Genomic DNA, 20,141 nt, shown 5'->3' on the forward strand with positions numbered 1-20,141 from the left:
CAACGGCCGGATCACCAACGGCCGGGTCAGCATGACTACCTCTATCTGAGAAGACCGGACCTATCGCGGCTTCCACGCCTGTCCTGGCTTACGCAACTCTCTACTCGGTCCCCGTGACCCCCCCGCCGGAGACCGTGGCGGCGTCCAACCCTGGACGTCACCACCAGCCCACTAGCAGAGTTGCTAGTGGTAGACTCGGCAGCCACCAGTCCAGCAACGGCCGTGTTACCAATGGTCATATTAACAAAAGTACCTCACATCGGCCTACGGCAGACAGGCTCGATGCGAGCGGTTTCCATGAGCATGAGGACGATGGTGATGACATGGAGTTCAAAGAGGAGGACGAGTATGGAATGGACCTGACTCAATGATCGTAGGAAATGGGTTTGTGTACTTGTGATGGATTAGGGTGAGCATGAGAACTAAGGAAAGGGGGTGGGCAAAGCGAGACGGGACTGGTCATTGGTGACTTGATGATGCGAAGCAGAACGGCAAGGGATAGAGAGGATTGAAGACACTTGATATTCACAAAGGAAAATCATGTACGCATCCGAAGCTTTCCAGAAACAACTGTCGCGACCAATGGGTGTTCTGTAGACTGGAACTCTGATCTGTTTTGTATCAGCAGGCGCGCGAAGCGACAGGTTTCGTTCGTCGCCGACCGGCGAAATCAACACCCCACTAAATCCCCGTTGTCCGTGTCCCCATCTCTTTCCCCTCAAACACGCCTTTTCCTTCTCGATTTGCATTTCCTCCGACCACAAAGACAAGTGCACGTACCTATTCTATTCGCCCAAGTGGCCGATCGTCATCCGGCCAATACCCTGTTGATCAGACGTTTTGCCTCTAGCCCGACTTCGGTTTGATCTTCCCGAGAAGACCGCCAGAGGTAAGACCCCTCCCACTCTTTCTCACGACTATATCCTAACCTTTCCATCACGTTTCTCGGCCAGTCGCGACAGAGACTTCAATCCGATCAGAAAGACAGGTCGCGCAGTGTTGAAGGACAACAAAGCGTTCGCTCGAGAAGTTCCAGAAATCGAGAGGACGACAAGCATGGCGGGGAGCCATCCTGTAGCAGGAAATCCACCTGCTGTACAGGTAGCTAGCCCTTTTGGGTTCGTCAGAGCCCTTGAATGGGCTGCAGCGGAAAGGTTGCCCCAAATGGCGACATATTGGGAAATCATTCGTGAGTTCTTACTTTTTGGGAAACAAGAAACGCGACATAAGACTGACGGTCACCGTGACGACATAGTCTATATACAAGAGAACTTGGCTATGGCGAACGGAGCCGTGCGACCTCTGGAAGCATTGAAGAATTGGGGCGACGACTTCGACCCTTTCGCGCGTAGAGCCTACAGCTGGCTTTTGGTTCATCACGAAAGCCACTCGTCGGAGTCCGCCATTGCTGGGATCAGCCATACAAGGCCACGACTTCGGCAACAGATAATAGACAGCCTGGCATCCCACGAGAGGATCAATCGGAACACCAATGTGAAGGGTGCTGTCGACCAAACATTCCCGGACTCGATCAAATCCGAGGCGGACTTTTGGTCTCAAGAGGCTATAACAAAGAGTATCAACAACAGGACACCAGCGGCCTCGGCAATCGCGGATATTCCACAAACGAGACAACAGCAAGCCGTGTATATACGAGAAATGTTTGATGCTCTGAAGAACACCCAGGACATCATTGAGAAAGCGAGCAACCACAAGGTAGGTACCGTCAAGTCAACCAGTGGAAGGGTGTTCCAAGATATTGCGTGGGTGCTATACGTAAGTGGAAATCAACATTCCTCCTCCATCCTTATGGCCGGATTCGTCACCAAATGAAGACTAATCCATTTGGGGTTTCCCCCCTTCTAGAGAGAGGCCCGAAACCTTCAACAGGGCAAGCCGGGTGTGAAGCCTTGGTGCACCTCATTCAAGTACAAGCAGTACCCTACCATGCGGGCTCGCTGGAATGACATGGTGGAATTCTTTCAAGTAAGTTCTGGAGAGACTCGCATACGTAGATGCCGCAACTAACGCTTCATCGAAACACAGACTTCAAAAGCAGCAGTGGCCAACCTGATCGTCGCCCACAGCGAGAAGCGTTTTGCCGGTAACCCGACCCAAGAGAAACAACGCAAGACTGTCAACGACAAGGGCAACAAGAAGAAAGCGACCAAGATGAAGGAAAATGAGGAGAAGGCGGCCACACTCGACAAAGTTGTCAAGGATACCACGGGTAAAGCCGCTGCTGCGAAGAGTGCTCCAGATCAGGGCACAAGTACTGCTGGCGCTTCTGCTCCTGCCCCAAACGACTCGTCCGCGGCCGCCAAGCCTGATAATTAGGAGAATCAGGACGGCAGCTTCGTAGATAAAGAGTGGGACGCCGAAGCCAGTGAGGATCTCGGCGGCGATGGCGAGGCGGAAGAGACAGACTACGAAGCTGAAGAGTTTGATGACAGCGCGAGAGAGCGTGAAGACAACGATCACGAGTCTGACGACGAAGCAACGCGTCTCCTGCAGAATGCCCAACAAGATGTGGATCGCTACGATGACATTCCAGAAGACCAGGACAGCGACGACTTGAAATTTCAGTTCGGCCGCGCAATGGGCGACTCTGCTGCTTCAACGGTTCCTTTGGCAGGAACTTCGCAACCGCATGCTCCGGCCTACCCTCCATTACCCGGCTCGATCGGCCATCGGCGACAGGTCCGAGCTATATCCCCCGACGAAGGACACCCTCCAAGCATCATGCCTTCCAATGATCACGAGTCATACCACCCTTGTTATGCTGGCGGTTTGGTGAGCCCAAATGTTCAGGGTCAGTACATCGATGATGCCAGCAGAAATGACCTCGGCTCGTCACCGCTATCCGGTCAACCCATGGATTATCTGGAACACACACTGCACCGGTACATTAGCCCGAGTTCTCCCGAGCCCACTAGTGGGATTGGCTTCATGGGCCAGGCGCAGCCGCAAGAGGGAAGAGGAAGCGATACCGCAGTCGGTACTTGTCGCATCGCCCATATGCCGCTCAACACCGGCACTAGTGGTGTCGGTGGAGGAGCACAGAACAACAGTGATCCGCAGGATAGTACCAACTCTTCTCGTTCTCGGGCTAGGAGGAACAGACACAGCTCCGAAGACGGCAGCGACACTCGAGCTGAGGCTCCTCCCAGGAGGCGTCCCCGTATTTAGGTTCTGGGAGGCATCTCTGAAGGGCGCAGACGACATGTTGAGAGGTGCTCTATGCCGTACCCTCCCCCCGCTACCAGCGAGCCGCCACAAGGATCTGGTCCACTGTTCATTACGGGACAAGCCACGGAGTCCAGAAAAAGCTGAATAGATGACAGTTTAGAGGCAAATAGAGCTTCAGAAGTAGTCACACATCATGATTGCCTGTTGTGGTCTTCACGGCAAATATGATACAGTCACTGTTCTTTGTTGTTTTCCCTGCGTTATGCGTAGCGTTGGGCGCAGGGATAAGGAGTGTCGAAACAAAGCAGGCATACGGCGTCGGGGAAGGGAGAAGAAACAATGCGATTGTCCCCATCTCGATACTCTGCCGTGGTAATGTTTGGATCTCGCTCTAAAAGAGTCACTTCATCTGCTCGGTGCTCATCACAGATTCCCCTTTCACAGGAGGCAATACCAAAGTCATCTGCAATCATGGGATTCTTATTGATGCTTGTGTCTTTGTTCCTCTGTCCTCATCAAGCAAGCATCGCTGCGCCAGTATGGCCGGAGAGTGGTCAAAAGGTTTAAAGCTCAGCGCTTCCGTCCTGGCTGAGCTAGAACTTGAACCTGAATAGCAACTTCCAGGTTTGGGCTTTCCTACCGCTTCACCTTTTATAGTTGTAAAGGTTTCTAACCTGGAGCTGCTATGCCAAACGGCCGGCGGGCGGTTTTGGGAGTATAAAAACCCCCTCTTGGTTTTGGTCAGTGCTGCGAAATTTTCCTCTTTTTTTTTTTTTTTTTTTTTTTTTTTTTGTTTCGAACAGCGATCGCACAAACTTGACCAGCAAAAGTCAACCGTGAATTTTTCACCGCCAACGATTTCAACCGCCAACAACAAGGAACCCAATCTACCTCACTCAACCCAACGACTTAATCTTTGCTCAGCTTACCACCGCCAAGCAAACCCTCGCGCTGCACTCGACAACTCCTGCTCCTGCTAGTCTACCTCTACTGAGCTCCTCTTGCTCCGGCTAATCTACTGACGGCCCTGTACGCGCGCTCTATTCAACAGCCAGCCACCGGCGATTAGCGACACAAACCTCGACCGCCACCACTGTTCTCTCCTCGCCGCGCGCCAAGTTGTCAACCGACAGAGCAGTTGAGCTATATCACAACCGCGCGTCTCACCTTCTCGCTATCGCTTTATATCGTCGACAACCGACAGCCCGACCTCGACGAAACCCGTTATCAAATTTTCCTGAGCGCGCATCACGTCGACATTCTAAAAAACTTCTACGTCTGATCATCACGCCTTATTCGTCAAGGAAGAATCATTGAACACCATGTCCGACAACGTCCTCAAAAGCTTTGTCCCCATGATGGAGGCCGCAGTCCATCAACGCAACCCTCGTCTGCAGGAGTGGTGGCGGATCATCCTTTACATCCAGGAACACGTTGCACAGCCCGGCGACCGCGCCGTCCTTTCCCTAGCGGTGATCAAGCGCCAAAAGGGTCGCGCATGGGAAGACAGCTACGACGACTTTGCAAGGCGCGCCTACGAGTATCTCGAATTCGGGTACCGGATGGGCGCTTCCGAGCAGTTCATCAAGCGGATTGCGTGGACCAAGCCGAACGTTCGGCACGACGCTTTCAAGGACATGAACAGCCACGAGCTGTCGCTCGCCAGAAGGATTAAGAAGGGCGAGGACGAAGTCGACCAAACGTATGATGCACGCATGAAGACGGAAGGAGAGTTCTGGGTCCACCAGGAAGTTCTCTTCAGTCACACCTCTAAGCGCATGCCCATCGAGACGCTGAGAGACATCCCGTGCTACTCGGAGGACGAGTGCCATTTTGTTAGGGTGATGGCGGAGGCTATTGTCGATATGGATGGGGAGAAGGATGGGAATGGTCACCAGATTGATGCTGTGAAGAAGGCATCGAAGGGTGTTGTTCAGCACCTCGCTTGGGTCTTGATGGTGAGTTACGTCCCTGTCGTCGAGGACTGCACAATAACTTGTGGCTAACGAGACTTATAGCAAGAGGCCAAGCTCGCTCAAGCGGGCAGACCCAGCATTGCACCCTTTTGTACTTCCTTCTATTTGAGGGAGTACGAGTCCTTTTGGGACCGTTGGGATGACATGGTGGCGCTTTTCCGAGTAGGTTCATGCCGGCGTACTTCTACAAAACGCTGGGTCAGGTATACTAAATCGTCGAACAGGTGTCGAAAGCCGCCGTGGCCAATCTCTTGATTGCACCATACTTCAAGCGCTTCGCATGCGATCCATATTCTGAACTCCAGGCAAGTTCACCGCCTCTTCTCAATGTACTTTCTTCAGGCCGCTAACAGTTTCGTAGAGAAAAGAAAAGAACGCGGATGCCAACGCGGCCAAGGCCCGCAGTATCAGGGACGGGCAGGTGGCTCTGCAAGCTCAGGCCTCTGCAGATGATCAGTAGAGATAATTGAACTAGATCATTGGGATTCAACGGACTTTTTCCTCACACGGGCAGTCAAGAATGTAATAATAGCCCCAGGGTTACATTGCTGCTTGTCGAGCACTAGATACCTAGGTAGCTACATTAGACATCCTTTAATTAAACAACAACACTTTGCTATACCATCTCACTCGTCATAGCTTCAGTACCTACTTTATATATACCTGTATAATTACATCACCTTACCTACCATATCCACCTTCATAGACAGAAAGTTCCGCACAGTTCTCGCTTAGACATTCCCATCTTCGCAGAGGACGAACCAGCATACGTCCGGGAGATGGTCGAGGCTATGTCGAACATGGTTGGTGACAAAGATGGTAGTGCGTCCCAGATCGACACGATGAGAAAGATGTCGAGGGGCGTGGTCGAGCACGTTGCCTGACAATACTTCGTAAGTCATCACAGCCTCCAACGCTACAGTGATATCTGATTGACACAAAGTGCAGCGGGGATTGAGATATGCCCAGAATGGTAATGCCAATGTCCAGCCATGGTGTCCGGGATTCTACTTGGGGGAGTACGACCCCTGGCAGGACAGGTAGGACGACATGGTCGCCCTAATGACGGTGAGTTGAAATCCAGGCAGGTATCAAGACTGGGTGGAATGGGCTTTGCTAACTACACCCTACCTATTGGGAATGGAAGTCGAAGGCTGCGGTGGTCGACCTGATCATCGCGATCTACCCAAAGCGCTTTGCAACCGGCCCTTCTTATAAACTGCAGGCAAGTTGGCTTCTTCACTTTGTATAAGACCTTTAAATGCAGTTGCTGACAGTTCGATAGCGCAAGAAAATAGGTAAATGAGCGTAATAATAGGAAAAGGGCCCAACACGCCAGGGACATCGCGGCGCTTGCTGCCCAGGCTTCTGGAGTTGGAGCTGCTAACTATCAGAGAGACTGTCGGATAGTTCTCTTCACACGAAGTGCCTCTATTGACGACGACCATCCTTCTTTTCATCAAGACACCTTTCGAAAGGAAGTGTGAGACATGACTCAGACGAGAAAGATGACGATGGGGACTGTGTTTCCGTGTTCATCTAGATACGTTAGGGCTAGGACGGCCAAGTATATGATGTAATGGAAGGTGGACGTTGGTTCGTTGCGCGGGGCTGACCTGGCGGGGTTGAGGCATGAATTTCATGAGGTTCCATTACAAGAGGTCAACGAGGGGATATGCAGCGCTTTGCTTTGATTTCATTCCCCAAATAATGCAGCGACTGCAGGCGAAAGTTGGACACAAAGCAATAAGTAGGGGCGGGCTGCAAGACGCACCTGCCGGGCAGGCGATGCTGCAGGTGCTCGAAATCAGGGCCCTTCCTCTCGAAACCCCTCCTCTGCTTCCGACTTCTCCCAATTTGATTTTCTTTCTTCGTGGAACACCAACAGAAAGCTACCTTACCTTACCTATCCGACCGCACGCCAGCGAGAAGATTTTCCAATCGCCAAGAATAGTCAACAAGCTTCCTGCTTCTCCTTTCTTGATATCGACAGCTGTCGCCGTCCTCTGGTCCGTCGTTGCGATACTTGTGGACACAAATTCTACACTTTGTGGGCACGCTCACCTTGGTCTCGTCGACGACCCCGCGACCGGCTTTGGTAGGCCAGACCCCTCCTGATCAACCGCTCGCCCTCATACGTACCTGTAAGTGATGATCAGTATACCTATCTCCTCTACTCTACCGTACCTCTAGAAACGAACATCTTGATCAACCGCCCGACAAGCGAACAACAAGTGACTTCCACGGCTTGCAGCCGCTTGGCCCGCTTCCTACGCTCGGATTCAAGTCTCCCTTGATTCAGATTGACACCTCACAGTGACATGAGACACCTTGCTGTTCTGGATCACACAGAGAGCAAGTGCTCTTTTATTTCAAAACTCCAGGTCAACTATCATCCAATGTATCGCGTCACTTCATCTCTTCCTCGCTATTCCTGCCCTGAACTTTCTGTACCTTCACGTACTATGACTGGGCGTCCTGATATACATCTCTCCGCGATGATGGTCTGCCCTTCCACGCCATGCACGAATAACATACTAACAGAGTTTTTTCTAGTATATCACAAATCGTCCTAGGCCATCCGCCATGGCCGACTACAACACAATCAACACACAGGCCGTTTTCGGCTTCGTGGACTTTCTCAAGTCCGCCGCCGAGCGTGAGGATCCGAGACTCAAGACGTATTGGGACATCATCAGTAAGTTGCCTTTCCGTCCACTTTGCATATTTTCCGATGATTGCCACGGGATGATTTAACAATGATTCAGTCGGTATTCAGGATGATATCCTTCGCCCAAAGACCAAGACGATCCGGCCCTTCCAAGAATTCAAGATCCCGCACGAGTTCCAACAGTTCGGCAAAAATGCCTACGACTGGCTGGTTTTCCACGTCAGATGTCGCACCACGGAAACTGCCCTAGGGACGATCGGAGACACTAGGCCCAGCTTGAAGCAGGCCCTGATGGTTGGTCTAGCAGGACACGAGAAGAGCGACAATAGGAGGACTAAAAGGGAGGACCCCCCAAACAGCCAAGTCCTTCCCGGCCATTCCAAATCTATGGCTGAATTCTATGCCACCGAGGGCGTCCTTAAGTCGCTTCACCACCAGGCACCCGAAGCAGGATCAACCAATGATATTCCGCAGACTCGCGAGGAACAGCTCCCATTTGTCCTCCAAATCGCAGAGGCATTGGAGGACGTCACCGACTATGTGGATAACAAGGATAGCTATCAGGTCCAGACGGTCAAGCGGACGTCAAAGACGGTGTTTGAGCACATAGCATGGAGGTTGCTGGTAAGCTCTACCATGATTCCATTGTTCGTTAACTGGCATTTATGGGACCCAGCTAACCACACGAACGTTCAGAACACGGGAATCTTGATGCAGGAGGGTGAACCCGCCGTTCTTCCATGGTCAACCAGTTTTTACAGACGGGACTATCCCACCTTCCGAGCCCGATGGAACGATATGGTCCTGTTTCTACGCGTAAGCCAGAAAATATGATACAGTCCTTGTGGTGTACAGGCGTTGCTAACAAGACGAGAATCAGAAATCAAAAGCCGCAGTAGCCAACCTGCTCATTTCTCCGTATTGGAACAGGTTTGCCGGTGATCCTGACAAGGAACTCAAGGTACGTGGTCTTTTCTGGCCCGCTGCATTTCGCTGTACCGATGTACTGACTGACCGTGTCGAAGACCAAAAAAATTAATCAGAAAGGTAACGGCAAAAAGATCGAAATGCTGCGAGGATTGGGAGCCGGAGGTACCCAAGCTGCTACCGCAGGCCGTGATGAGAACGAAAGTGGACACGCCGACAGCTCATCGAGCGTCGATTCAAATCTTCCCGAAAGCCATAAAAACGCCTCTACCTCGGACTCCGCGAGACTAGGCAGACCTGGTCAACGTCGGCGCCATACGCCCGCAATGTCGACATTCTTCACTCATGCCGGAATCCCTGCCGCAAGAAATGCTACTTAGGTGGTAGCAGACCGCAGCAAGGTGATCGAAACCGAAGGTGTCAAAAGCCTCGAGCATGAGTCGCTTGACGTGGAAGGGAACAAAGCCAAGCCCCATAATACCTCGCGCCAGGCAGAGACCACGCCTCGGCAAAGCTCAATTCTTCGTCAAAGGGAACGGAGACAAAGGCGTTTGGCCGGGGCATGGAGAAGTCGACCTGTGAGACAGAGGGCACTGCAAGAGAATGATGCAGCTGAAGCGTATGTTCCTCAACCAGAGCCCAGCCCCCAGCAAGTCATCATTCCTCCGCAACCCCAGAGAACCGACAACCCCGAAGTCTCTTACTTAACATCGCAACAAGAGTGGCACACCGAAATGGAAGGCGAAATGAAGAATGCGGCGTGTTCGGAAGCGGAGAAGCGGGATCATGAAAAAAGCATCTTTGCGCCTAACCAAATGGGGGTTATTTGGAACAGCCAGCAGCAGGTGCCTGGCGTCAATATCAATGTTGACAACGCCAGTCTCAGCGGGGGCATTTCCGGAGACGATCGTATGGGTGACAATGATTGGGGACAAGAGGCCCTCAGTCTGAGCCATCTCGCCGACCCATTCAGCTGGAATCAGGACTTGGCGACTCAAGCATTTGTCAGCCCAATGGCGTCGTACCCGGTTGAAGACGGTGAATTCGCGAAGTATTTGGTGGACAATGCCCAAGAGACCTCGAGCAACAATATGCCCATCAACCCTGCCCTGTCAGACAGCAATGCGTCTACCTCAAACTCCGCTAGTCTCAACTCAGTTCTTGGCGAATCCGCAAACGATAAGGGTACGACCAACGACAGTGACGTCGAGTACGGTATGGGTATGTTTTCAGAGGATCTAGACAACCGTATCGAGGATGGTATCCTTCAGGCCCTCGATTTAGGAGATCAATCCGAGATATTTGACATGGACGCTTTCATTATGGGCCCTCATCAACCCAAGGGCATGTCAGGTGAAGGCGACCCCAATTTCACCGCGGCCGGCTTTGTTGACTTTCAAGACGAGGATTAACATCCCAACGACGAGTTATCCGGAGATAGAGTCATCGGCTATCCTCTCGCTGGAACCAGTGGTTCCAAGCGCAAGAGGGATGAGACCAACGAAGAAGGTAGCACGAGCGAGTGCTCGCCATCCAAGCGGTTGCACTAACTCGCAATATAGCTTTCGGACGGCCAGAAATCACTTCTGGCTTGTAACCGAAAGGCAGCTTGCAGCTAGGGAAGAAATCACAACTCCCTGGGACTCTCGGTTTCCCAATGAAAAGTTGAGATACAAGGCATCTCTGAACTTATAGGCGGCATGTGCAAGCGCATATAGCAAGTTGCGGTCGATACCAGGCCGAATGCAGGCAAGTTGCCTTTATTCGTGAGCTACCCTTGGGCCACTTTCCGACAGCTTGCCATTTCGTTGGTAGCAAATGCGAGGGTTCGAGAAGAGTGCCATTGGGTGATAGGGAGCCAGCAGCTTGGGACTCTCTGGAAGTTTGCCAGATATTTGCATGCTTGGACACGCAAGGGAGGGTCGACGTCGACGGTGACAAGCTTGTTGACGTAACGACTGGCGAGAAGATACGAGTGTAGGGTTATATGCGAGGTACTGATCTCACAGTTTCACGGCAAACGCGTGATGATTCCTTTGGTCCGTCGGCTGGAACTGGGAGGCACATCAGCAGTCCGAGTCATGGCTAGCAGACCGGAAGAGGCCCTTATTCCAAGAAGATGATATTCAGCATTTATAGAATCAATCCTTTAAGTTTGACTTCCGTTGCTTTTATCCTTTCCCTCGGGCTTGATCAATGTTTCAATATCTTGCACATGACCCTCGTGAAGTTTCCCTTTTTGAGTATTTCCTTTTCCAATATTGACGGACTCCACGTCGAAATTTGCCGAGACAGGTACTTGGAAAGTTGCGAGATGTCACACGTTCATTCGCCATATGGATATATATCGTTTATTGCACGAACCATAGTTTCTCTACAACACACACATGAAGTTTGCAAGGCCTGCTGAACAGACTGGCCTCACATGAAAAGGACCAAATACGCCGGTGAGCACACGGAAGTTACTCAAAGAGCTGTCCCTTCCGGCACCTCGGGGCAAATGATCAAGATATGTCAAAAACTCGACTAAGGCCCTTGAAAATACCATCGGAAGCAGCCGTTGCTAGTCTACTTATCACTCCGCATTGGAATCGCTTTGCTGGCGATCCTGACAGTGAACTAAAGGTACGTGGACTTTCAGGCCTATCTCAAAATGACGTGCCGGAATCTAACAACGGCACTGTAGCGGAAGAACATTAACGAAAAGGACAACAACAAGAAGAAATCAGACAAAATTTCGATGAAGCAAAGGCTAGAGGAGGCAACAGGCGAGGAAGTTGTTGCCGTCGGCCCTGCTCTGGCGGTGGCCGCTTCTTCTCCTCCGGATGAGCCCAATGGCCCCGAGGTTGACGGCGCCGAAATCAACGACATCGAAGGCAGCGAGATCGGAAGGAGCGACACCGAAAGTATCGACCCCGAAGAAAGTGACACGGAGAACGATGCTACGGGCGATAGCGACGACGAAGGGCAAGACACCCTCGGACTGGAGTCTGGAGATGACGGTGTTTTTGACCCTGAAGACGAAAGCGTGCTAGAAGATATTGACGATGCGGATGTGTTCGAGGTTGAAGCGACCGAGACAGATGGTCACGATTCTGCGGAGCAAAGTGTGGTGGACACTCGGACTGCTCCTCAAGACGATGAGAAGATCCCTACTCCTTATGTCGAAACACCTGGTTCAGATCGGAAACGCCTCCCAGATGCGCCGGGTACCTACCTAGTTGTCCTTTACTCCAAGGCCCATTCCAGCTGCCGGTTCTGCTCCGTAGGGCGAAGCATAAACTGACTGACATTGAGCTGGGGAGGAGGCGTAATGAAAGGTATGTCGAAGATGTGTGAATGATAGTGCTACCACCTTGTTTTGGTGGTTTTAGGCGCCGGGTACTAACAGTTCTGCATGGGACCCAACATAGCGGGGGGCTACCCGTTTGAGCGGGATCGATGAGATGACGCCCTGTTAGAGACGACTTTCTACCCTGTAAGCGCGGTAATTCAGGGGGGTGGGCAAGGCAATGCGCGCTATGCGCTACCTCCAAACATTTCTGTTCACCTCTACTTGCAGACACCTTCGAGGGCGATTTTTCCTTCCCCCCAAAAAAGTTGCCTCGCCTCCCGCCCTCTTCGCTTTTCTGCCTCGTCCATTTCCCACTCACAACCCCTCCTTCGTATCTCTACTAACAGCACGGAAGCAGCCCTTTACTTATCGACCGACCTCGCCTGTCGACCTTGCGTGGAGGTACTGCTAACATGGCGGAATATGCGCCGACCGCGGCCGACATCCGCGACTTTGTCGAGAATCTAGAGGCAGCGGCGGGGTTCGACAATCCGAACATTGGGGAGTGGTGGAAGATCATCAGTGAGTTGTCTTGCTTGAACTCCCATCAAGTTTATCGAAGGAGCATCTAAAAAACAAAAGTCTTGCTAACAAGCTCTCCTTGCACAGTTTCCGTGCACACGAATCTCGTACATGCCAATACACGAACGATCAGATCCTTTGCCGAGTTCCAAGGCATACAACCGCAATACCGAATCTTCGGAGCCATTGCATACGAATGGCTTGTGCTGAATTACAAGCAGGGAACGATCAGAGAGGCCCTGGGCAGGATTGGCCATACCAAGCCTGGATTGACTACGACTGTCACCCAGGGCATGGCGGCCCACGAGCTTTCGGGAGACGCAAGAAAGGTCCGCGTACAGGGGGCCGACCAAACTCCTTGTAATGCGATCACATCCCTGGCGGAATTCTGGCCATCAAGTACTACCGATATTCCTCGGACCTACGAGCAGATGCTGCCGTACGTAAACAAAATGAAGTTGGCGTTGCCAGATCTGTCGGGTATGCGGGGCGATACGACACATTTTCGGCGAGATGGAACAATCTTGTGGTATTCGCTTCCCATACATCGCAAGGCCCTTTTGAGTACAGCAACAGAGGCTAACAAAATATCCTGCCAGGCTTCCAAGGGCGCAGTAGCGAACTTGTTGATATGTCCCCATGCCAATAGGTTTGTCTCCGATCCCGCCTCGGAACTAGACAGAAAAAGGATCAACAAAAAGGGTAACCTCGAAAAGGCCGCTAAAAAGACTGCGATCGAGAGCGATGACGACAATGATGACTATGAGGATGACGGCGACAATGACTCGGAGATCAGAGTTTCCGACAAAGTGTTTGATGGAGTGGTAAAGGAGCTTGACGAGGAAGAGGAGGCCGCTGACGAAGAAACTGCGGATGTTGTCGACGCCGACGAGGGTCCCTACGACGAGGATTCTGACGATATTCATGGCCTTGGTGGACGAATTGAGAGTCGAGATTTCATTGCTGAGACCGAGAGTGGACATGCGTTGCCTATGCATCTGATGGCCGCTCCAGTTGCTGCTGGTCACAGTTCATAGGTTGAAGGTGGCCACGGCAACGGAGCTGGTGGTGTCCATCGCATGGAGATCTTGCCAAGCGCTCCCGAGCAGCCAAGTGGTGGCCTACAAGCCAGCGATGCTTCAGCTCGGCCGTTGCCCGCAGGCTATCAGCACCGTATGAACAACAACTCTAGATTCAACCAAGCTATCACTGACCAGTTCACCGAGGATCATGATAGCCTCATGGCCGAGTCTTCTACCACCCATGACGTCGACGAAGAGAATGTCGCCTTCTCAGAAAACATGCAAGGGGAAAGTTACGACAACCTTGGCTACGATGATTCTCGGAACAAAAGGGGTCCGGATCTCGGCCAGGATGGACAGACTGAGGCTTCTTCGAAGCGGCTGCGCAGGCGTTGAGACGCAAGGCATCTCGTGGCTGGTGGACGGATGTGTTAGCACATGTCCGCTCCCACCTTCTTACCATTGGAAGTCCATTACCCACTGCCAAGCTGCCATTTCTTGATGAGAGATGTGCTAGGTCACATTTCGGATGCTGTTTTCGGCAAACAGTTTTGGGCAAGTAGGCCTTGAAGTTAGTCAGATGCTGCGGCCTTCTTGAGGGAGCAAGTACTCCTTGGAAAGATCCTCAGCCAAATTGAAGGAAAGCCAATCCTTTGTTCTTGAGTTATGTACAAGGTACCTATCTCGGTTATTTTCCCGCAAGTGCACAGTAATTCTTTGTTTTCTCTTGTAACTATGTAGGACCTCGGAACCTGGGCCGAGTTCCATCTGGACGAACAAAGAGGAAGGTCTGCCCATGTAGATAAAGATGGCACCTCTAGGTATTACTCTCGTTTCTTGTTATTCTGATACTTATTTTGCTCGTTTGTCGTACCTGTCTTCTCTCAGGTTCTCTCTCACGGAACTCGTTCCATCCGCTGCATACTGCCACATTCACGTGTTCATGGTTCAATCCTCACCGGCCATATTGTTCATGAACTCACCTGGAGGGACTTTATGGTTAGTCCTACTGTTTGTAAACATGTTTCAGTGGTATGGGTCATCTACGCATTGACTACCAAATGTGTTTCTGAACGAGTGTTTAGCTATGGTGTTCGTAAACATTGGGGTGGCGTCGTCCATTATGCAGAAATCCAGCGTCGCCAACTAGCAGGATATCAGCGATGTGTAATTGTTAGTCCTAGGCCCCAGCTAGTGGAGTTGCGGGGGTGATGGCTAACAGTTTGCCATAGCAGCCACAATGCGACATGCAACGGTTTGCCAGAGGGAGACGATACGGCTGGATTGAGAAGCAAGTTGGACGGAAGATGAAGAACGCCTACAGATGGATAGATACTGGGCTACCAGTGATGGATGACCTTGGGAAACCTTACCCTTTCAACAACAGCCGAATCCATCCGTCGCTCTAGCAACCCTTCTGGTGCACGAGTATGGAATTGGGATGAGTTGAAGCAAGGCGCGGTGAGAGCGCGTTTGGCCTCAACACCAAAACCTTGTTCACCATCGAGCCCTGAACAGCGAGGTTGATCACGAGTAGCACTGCAAATCCTCCAGCAGAGCCACTGATCTTACAACCTGGAGAGCGAAACTCCACAAACGCAGCAACAGTCGCTGACCCTCCAACTACTATAAGAATCCTCCTCCAGCTGCAAATCTCAACCTCAAAATTTCCTCCTGCAAGCAACGAGCCTCCTTCGACGACGAACCTCGACCCAGCTTTGCTAACTAAGCAGTTGACCCCGCCCACCCTATCCGCTCGAATACTTTCGTGTACCATCGCCTACCTCTACCCTTACTTCGTCAACACATCGATCATTTTCTCGACCCTTGCTTTACCACTTGCACTTCAACAATACTTGCAACTTGCACTCGATATTCCACGCCACTTCAACAAACGATCCATCAAGATCGTTCACTACTTGCACCTTATTTTGCTTTCAAGTAAGTCGACATTCTGATATAACTTCTTTTCTTCATTTATCCATGCTCGTCATTCGTACCTTTCCAATGATTCACTTCTTGTGAGAGCGCATTCATATATACTTCGCTTGTTCAACTGTCCATGAAATCTTGTTTTGATGCATGCCCCGATGCAATTCTCTAACATCTTCAATCATTCTAGACCTTCCCGACTTCTCCAAATGCCTGTCTCTTTTGACCATGCCCAGCGCGTCCCGGAGTTCCTGGAGGCAGCTGCACGGGTCAGGGACCCTAACCTTGTGGCCTACTGGCAAATCATAAGTAAGTTACTCGATGCTGTCCATGTCCCACCAGAACAATCCTAATGAAACATCACATAGTGACCATGCAAGTGAACCTGGTAAACCCAGTCAATAATGTGGTCCGCCCTTTCGCCGAGTTTACTCGTCGTCGTGCGTACGACCCCCATCACCGCCATTTTGCCGAGAGCACATACCAGTGGCTCGTCTTCCTTCACCGGGCCGGGTTGACGGCTGAAGGACTCGCCAAGATCGGACACACCAAACCCGGCTTGGTACAGAAGCTGAGGAAGACCCTCGCATCACATGAACTTGGCCACTCGCGGAAGAAGACCCGCGAGCACCACCCGGCTGGCCAAGCATACAAACGAATCTACATGACGGAGGCCGACTTCATGGTCGGCGAAGGCGTGATGGAGGTCCTGGGCTATCCTGCCGGGCCGGTGTTGAAGTCCGAGGTCGCCGACATTCCAACAAGCGAGGCCGACAAAATCCGATATGTCGACGAAATGGTCATGGCATTGAAGAACATGATTGGTAGGGACAAGGGTATGGAGGCCCAGGTCAACCAGGTCATGGCCACATCCGCGTCCGTCTTTGAGTCTCTGGCATGGCGCCTGTTTGTAAGTTCACTCTACGTGATGGACTATACCAGAAACTTCAGCTAACCACCCATTTCACAGATCGCCTGCCGCTTAGCCCAGATTGGGAAGCCCAAGGTTTCGCCGTGGGCAACCAGTTACTACTTCAGGAGGTACGACAACTTCCAGTCACGCTGGGATGACCTCATCCATTTCGTGAATACCAACAAGGCGGCGGTCTCCAACTTGTTCCTGAGCAACTACTTTGCCAGGTTCGCGGCCGACCCCTACAAGGAACGGTCGACGAAGCAGCAGAACGCCAAGACAAATAACGGCAAGGCAGACAAGAAGAGAGCTGGCGACGAAGCCATTGCGACCCTCGCTGGCAACCCGCTGCCCGCTAACACCACCACTGCTGGCGGGAACCAGGTCCAGCCTCTGGCCAACGCCGAGAATGCGGAAGAGGCCGCTCAGGACTTTGTGGCTGCTGCCGGTGCCGCCGCTGCCGAAGCTCAAGGTCCCCAAGAACCTCAGGCGCCCATCTTCGCCCGCCCGCAAGGCATCGATATGGCCGATGACGGGTGGATTGACTACACCGAGAACAACTTTGAGGGCCTATTCAGGATGCACGAGGCCCAGTTGGAGGCTTATAACGCTGAGGTTAAAGCCTATAACGAGCAGAAAAACGTGGCGGCAACAGAAAGCTACAGTGACTTTGAGGACGACGATGACGACCTGAATGACGACAACAACTTTGTTCGCGAGGATGATACCGGCGACGCTCCTAACGGCCCACACAATGAAGCAGACTGCAACGAAATCTTTGAGGACATTTACGGCGTATCGGATGACGAAGGGCGAGAGAGGAGAAGACAAAACATTTCGGCTTCCCGGGCTCCTGCGGCCCCCCTCGACATGAACGGTCGTGGTCCCACCATGGCCGGCCCGCCGATGTCTATTCTGGCTGCTCGTCTACTTCCAACTCAGGCGGGCCCAGCCGCCCACTCTCATGCTTCTAGCGGTTCCGTCCAGCCACTCGCTGCCCGCACGAGCAACCAACAAGTTACGCGTCGTTCGTTCGCTGTTCCAGCTGCGCCACATAGCAGCCCTCAACAGCAATTCCAACATCCTACTCATGAGGTCGCCCTTCCGTCTGTTTCAAATGAGGTAGCTCATTGGGGCCCTATCCAGCCACCTCCCCAGGCCAGTCAAGCCATCAACTTTCCCCAAAGATACCACGGCCAACTCCAGGCGCCTATCCCAAACCAACAACCGATACAGTTGCAGTCCTCCGTGCCAATGGCTCAGGTTCAGTCTCCGGCTCGACCTCTCCCCGATGTTGTGCCAAGGCGCATCGTCACGCCCGCTTCTGAGAGAGCTAGGCTCCTCAGGGAGAATCAACACGCTGCCAGTGCAGCTCGCCCAGCCAGCCCCGCTACAGTTATGGGTTTTTCACCTCCCGTCCTCCCGGGCAGTCCTCTTCATCAAGTTGTTCCATCCCAGGCTACCCCTCAGCTACCCCAGTTACAACCTGCTCATGGAAGGTTTGATTCCTCCGCTGGTCCTGCTTCGTAGAACGGACAGGCCAACGCGAGACCAATCCAGCAATTCCACGAGCCCGCAATCCAGGAGGCAACGCCAGAAGATATCGAGCAGTGGACGAGGGAACTTCAAGACCTCAACAACCCGGGACAGCCCCTAGCAATGCCGGTCCAGCAAGCTCCGGTTCCTGCGGTTCATCAGCCAGGCGAAGAAGAACTGATGACAATCTTTGAGCAAATCCTAAATGGCCAAGCTCCGCAGCAACAGGTTGCGCCGCCTGCAGAGCAACAGGTGGACATTGACTTTTTGGCGGACTTGGACTTGTCGCCTGATAACATCATGAGCGACCAAGAGCTCGTAGACTATGCTGCAACCCAAGGATTTCGCATCGACCTGGTTGACTTGATTCAGCCCAATGAACACAGCAACCTCGAAGGTCAGGTCCAGAACAACGAGCCCACATATAACAACGTGGCAGTCGACAACGGGCTGGAGGGTAATGGTGTTGGAGAAGGACATGATCTTTTCGATCAGTTCATCAACCTTCCAGACGACGTCGGCAACATCGATGATGATGACCTCTTTGGTGATGACTACATCGATAACCATGCGACTGAGGGCTTTGACAGCCAGGACGGCGCCGGCAACATCGGATCCAAACGCACAAGAAATGACAATCACGGGAATGAGGGGGAGGAGCGTCCGGCGCAGCGGGCTCGCTTTGAGTGAATGGTTGGATCAGGGATGGTGAGAGGTCATGATGGATGACAAATGATGACTGGGATGACGGGGAATTGGGAGCGCTAACTGTGACAACGGGGATAAAGGGGGTCATAGAATGACTATCACTTGGGTTTTGAAGGGTACCTGTCAGACAGAAAGAAGAATCTGTCATTGTTTGAGTCATGTAATGGGGACATAAGGTTCAACATTAAAGGGTGCACAATTGGTTATAGTCTGCAATGACAATGATGCTTATAAACAAACAATCAAATTCGTTGTGACTGAAGTGACTAACGTGAAATGTTGTGCCTGTCAGATCCTCTGCGAAATGATATAAATATGTCTCATACCCTCCATTCTCCCTGTGTCCGTTCCCAACATCTCATGGCGCTATTCAGAGAGTTCGACGTAAACCTTGGTCGTCAATTTAAGGTTTCTGCGAGGCTGTGTGTGACGGTGATGTGTAAGTGATAGTGCATGCCCCTGTTTAGCGGGCTTCAGGCGGTAGCTACTAACTTCTCAACTTCAGCCCGCTTGGGCGCAGGGGTATGAGGTCCGTGCTCGCCATGGGACCGTAACATCACCAACAACTCTTTCGACTTGTTCTATCATGCGATTATTATCATAAAATCTATCCCAGTGCCAATTCTCATGAGAGGGCCTAGATAACTACTCGTCTCGACCAAGATCCCTGACACGTATGAACTTGTACACGCGGCAAGAGGTGTCTTCCAGATGGGGCTGGAAACCTCACTATTATATATGCTCCATACCTACTTACAAGGAGCCCAAGATCTTTCACTCAGTATTTTCCAGGTTTCATTGGTTTGAGCTCATCACATATGAAGGCGTATCGGAAGGAGAAAACGTCGCAATTCTCAAAATGGCGGGTAGGATGGATGTGGCAAGGGGGAACAAGAGAGCGACAGGACTGAGAAGGTGGCGGCGGGTGCGATGGGTGTGGATTCCTGGTAGGAAGATTTTCTCTTGAATCAACCTTGATATTCGTTTCCAACATGCAAAATCTTGGGATTATCGAAACGGGACCTAATTATCAAACCGTCCTTCCTTGCCAGCGTTTGTTTTCTATCGGTTTTGACAGGTCCGCGCTGATAAGCCTACCTATAATCTCTTCCTCTATAGAGCGCTGTGATTCAGTACCTAGGTTTTTGAAGTTTCAGTGGGGTTTCCACAGTAACAGCGCGATCGCAACTCTGTTCATCCCATTCTTCCAGGGGCGACCGTCAAGTGGAGCGCGTCGGATCGCAGTTGCCCCAAGGCTGGATTTTAATATTCTGCCACCTCTCACCAACTAACTTATTTAATCCCCCGCATTTCTGCCCTTCCGCGACCTCGTTTTCCTTCTTCCCTTTTTTTTTGTCAAACAACTCGGTTTACACAGCCAGTCGTCACCCTTTCTCTTGGCTCGATCATT

The 20,141-nt window shown here is 51.8% G+C and overlaps 6 protein-coding genes across 6 annotated transcripts; all 6 read left to right on the forward strand.

Annotated features, from left to right (window-relative positions):
* Positions 1-1,056: 1,056 nt before the first annotated feature.
* B0T23DRAFT_408830 (uncharacterized protein) lies at positions 1,057-3,189 on the forward strand (the record flags this gene model as incomplete). Its single annotated transcript, XM_062839334.1, has 5 exons — positions 1,057-1,189; positions 1,256-1,776; positions 1,867-1,986; positions 2,047-2,272; positions 2,363-3,189. The coding sequence occupies 5 exons, from the start codon at positions 1,057-1,059 to the stop codon at positions 3,187-3,189; spliced, it is 1,827 nt and encodes a 608-aa protein (XP_062687913.1).
* Positions 3,190-4,511: 1,322 nt separating this feature from the next.
* Positions 4,512-5,625, forward strand: B0T23DRAFT_437101 (uncharacterized protein; the record flags this gene model as incomplete). The annotated part of the gene is made up of 4 exons (XM_062840607.1): positions 4,512-5,147; positions 5,208-5,327; positions 5,390-5,494; positions 5,527-5,625. 4 exons carry the CDS (start codon positions 4,512-4,514, stop codon positions 5,623-5,625), a joined length of 960 nt encoding a protein of 319 aa, XP_062687914.1.
* Positions 5,626-7,751: 2,126 nt separating this feature from the next.
* Positions 7,752-10,313, forward strand: B0T23DRAFT_408831 (uncharacterized protein; the record flags this gene model as incomplete). The annotated part of the gene is made up of 6 exons (XM_062839335.1): positions 7,752-7,863; positions 7,934-8,460; positions 8,533-8,652; positions 8,717-8,797; positions 9,144-10,151; positions 10,191-10,313. 6 exons carry the CDS (start codon positions 7,752-7,754, stop codon positions 10,311-10,313), a joined length of 1,971 nt encoding a protein of 656 aa, XP_062687915.1.
* A 961-nt stretch (positions 10,314-11,274) lies between these two features.
* B0T23DRAFT_433387 (uncharacterized protein) lies at positions 11,275-12,049 on the forward strand (the record flags this gene model as incomplete). Its single annotated transcript, XM_062840441.1, has 2 exons — positions 11,275-11,388; positions 11,450-12,049. 2 exons carry the CDS (start codon positions 11,275-11,277, stop codon positions 12,047-12,049), a joined length of 714 nt encoding a protein of 237 aa, XP_062687916.1.
* A 461-nt stretch (positions 12,050-12,510) lies between these two features.
* Positions 12,511-13,059, forward strand: B0T23DRAFT_282242 (uncharacterized protein; the record flags this gene model as incomplete). Its single annotated transcript, XM_062834242.1, has 2 exons — positions 12,511-12,619; positions 12,707-13,059. Coding segments are annotated over 2 exons (462 nt in total), but the record flags the coding sequence as incomplete, so codon positions are not given.
* Positions 13,060-15,782: 2,723 nt separating this feature from the next.
* Positions 15,783-18,703, forward strand: B0T23DRAFT_437102 (uncharacterized protein; the record flags this gene model as incomplete). The annotated part of the gene is made up of 5 exons (XM_062840608.1): positions 15,783-15,882; positions 15,942-16,483; positions 16,544-17,608; positions 17,693-17,985; positions 18,106-18,703. Coding segments are annotated over 5 exons (2,598 nt in total), but the record flags the coding sequence as incomplete, so codon positions are not given.
* Between the last annotated feature and the right edge of the window lie 1,438 nt (positions 18,704-20,141).

The sequence above is a fragment of the Neurospora hispaniola genome (genome assembly GCF_033458365.1).
Source record: "Neurospora hispaniola strain FGSC 10403 chromosome Unknown B0T23scaffold_13, whole genome shotgun sequence".
NCBI lineage: Eukaryota > Fungi > Ascomycota > Sordariomycetes > Sordariales > Sordariaceae > Neurospora > Neurospora hispaniola.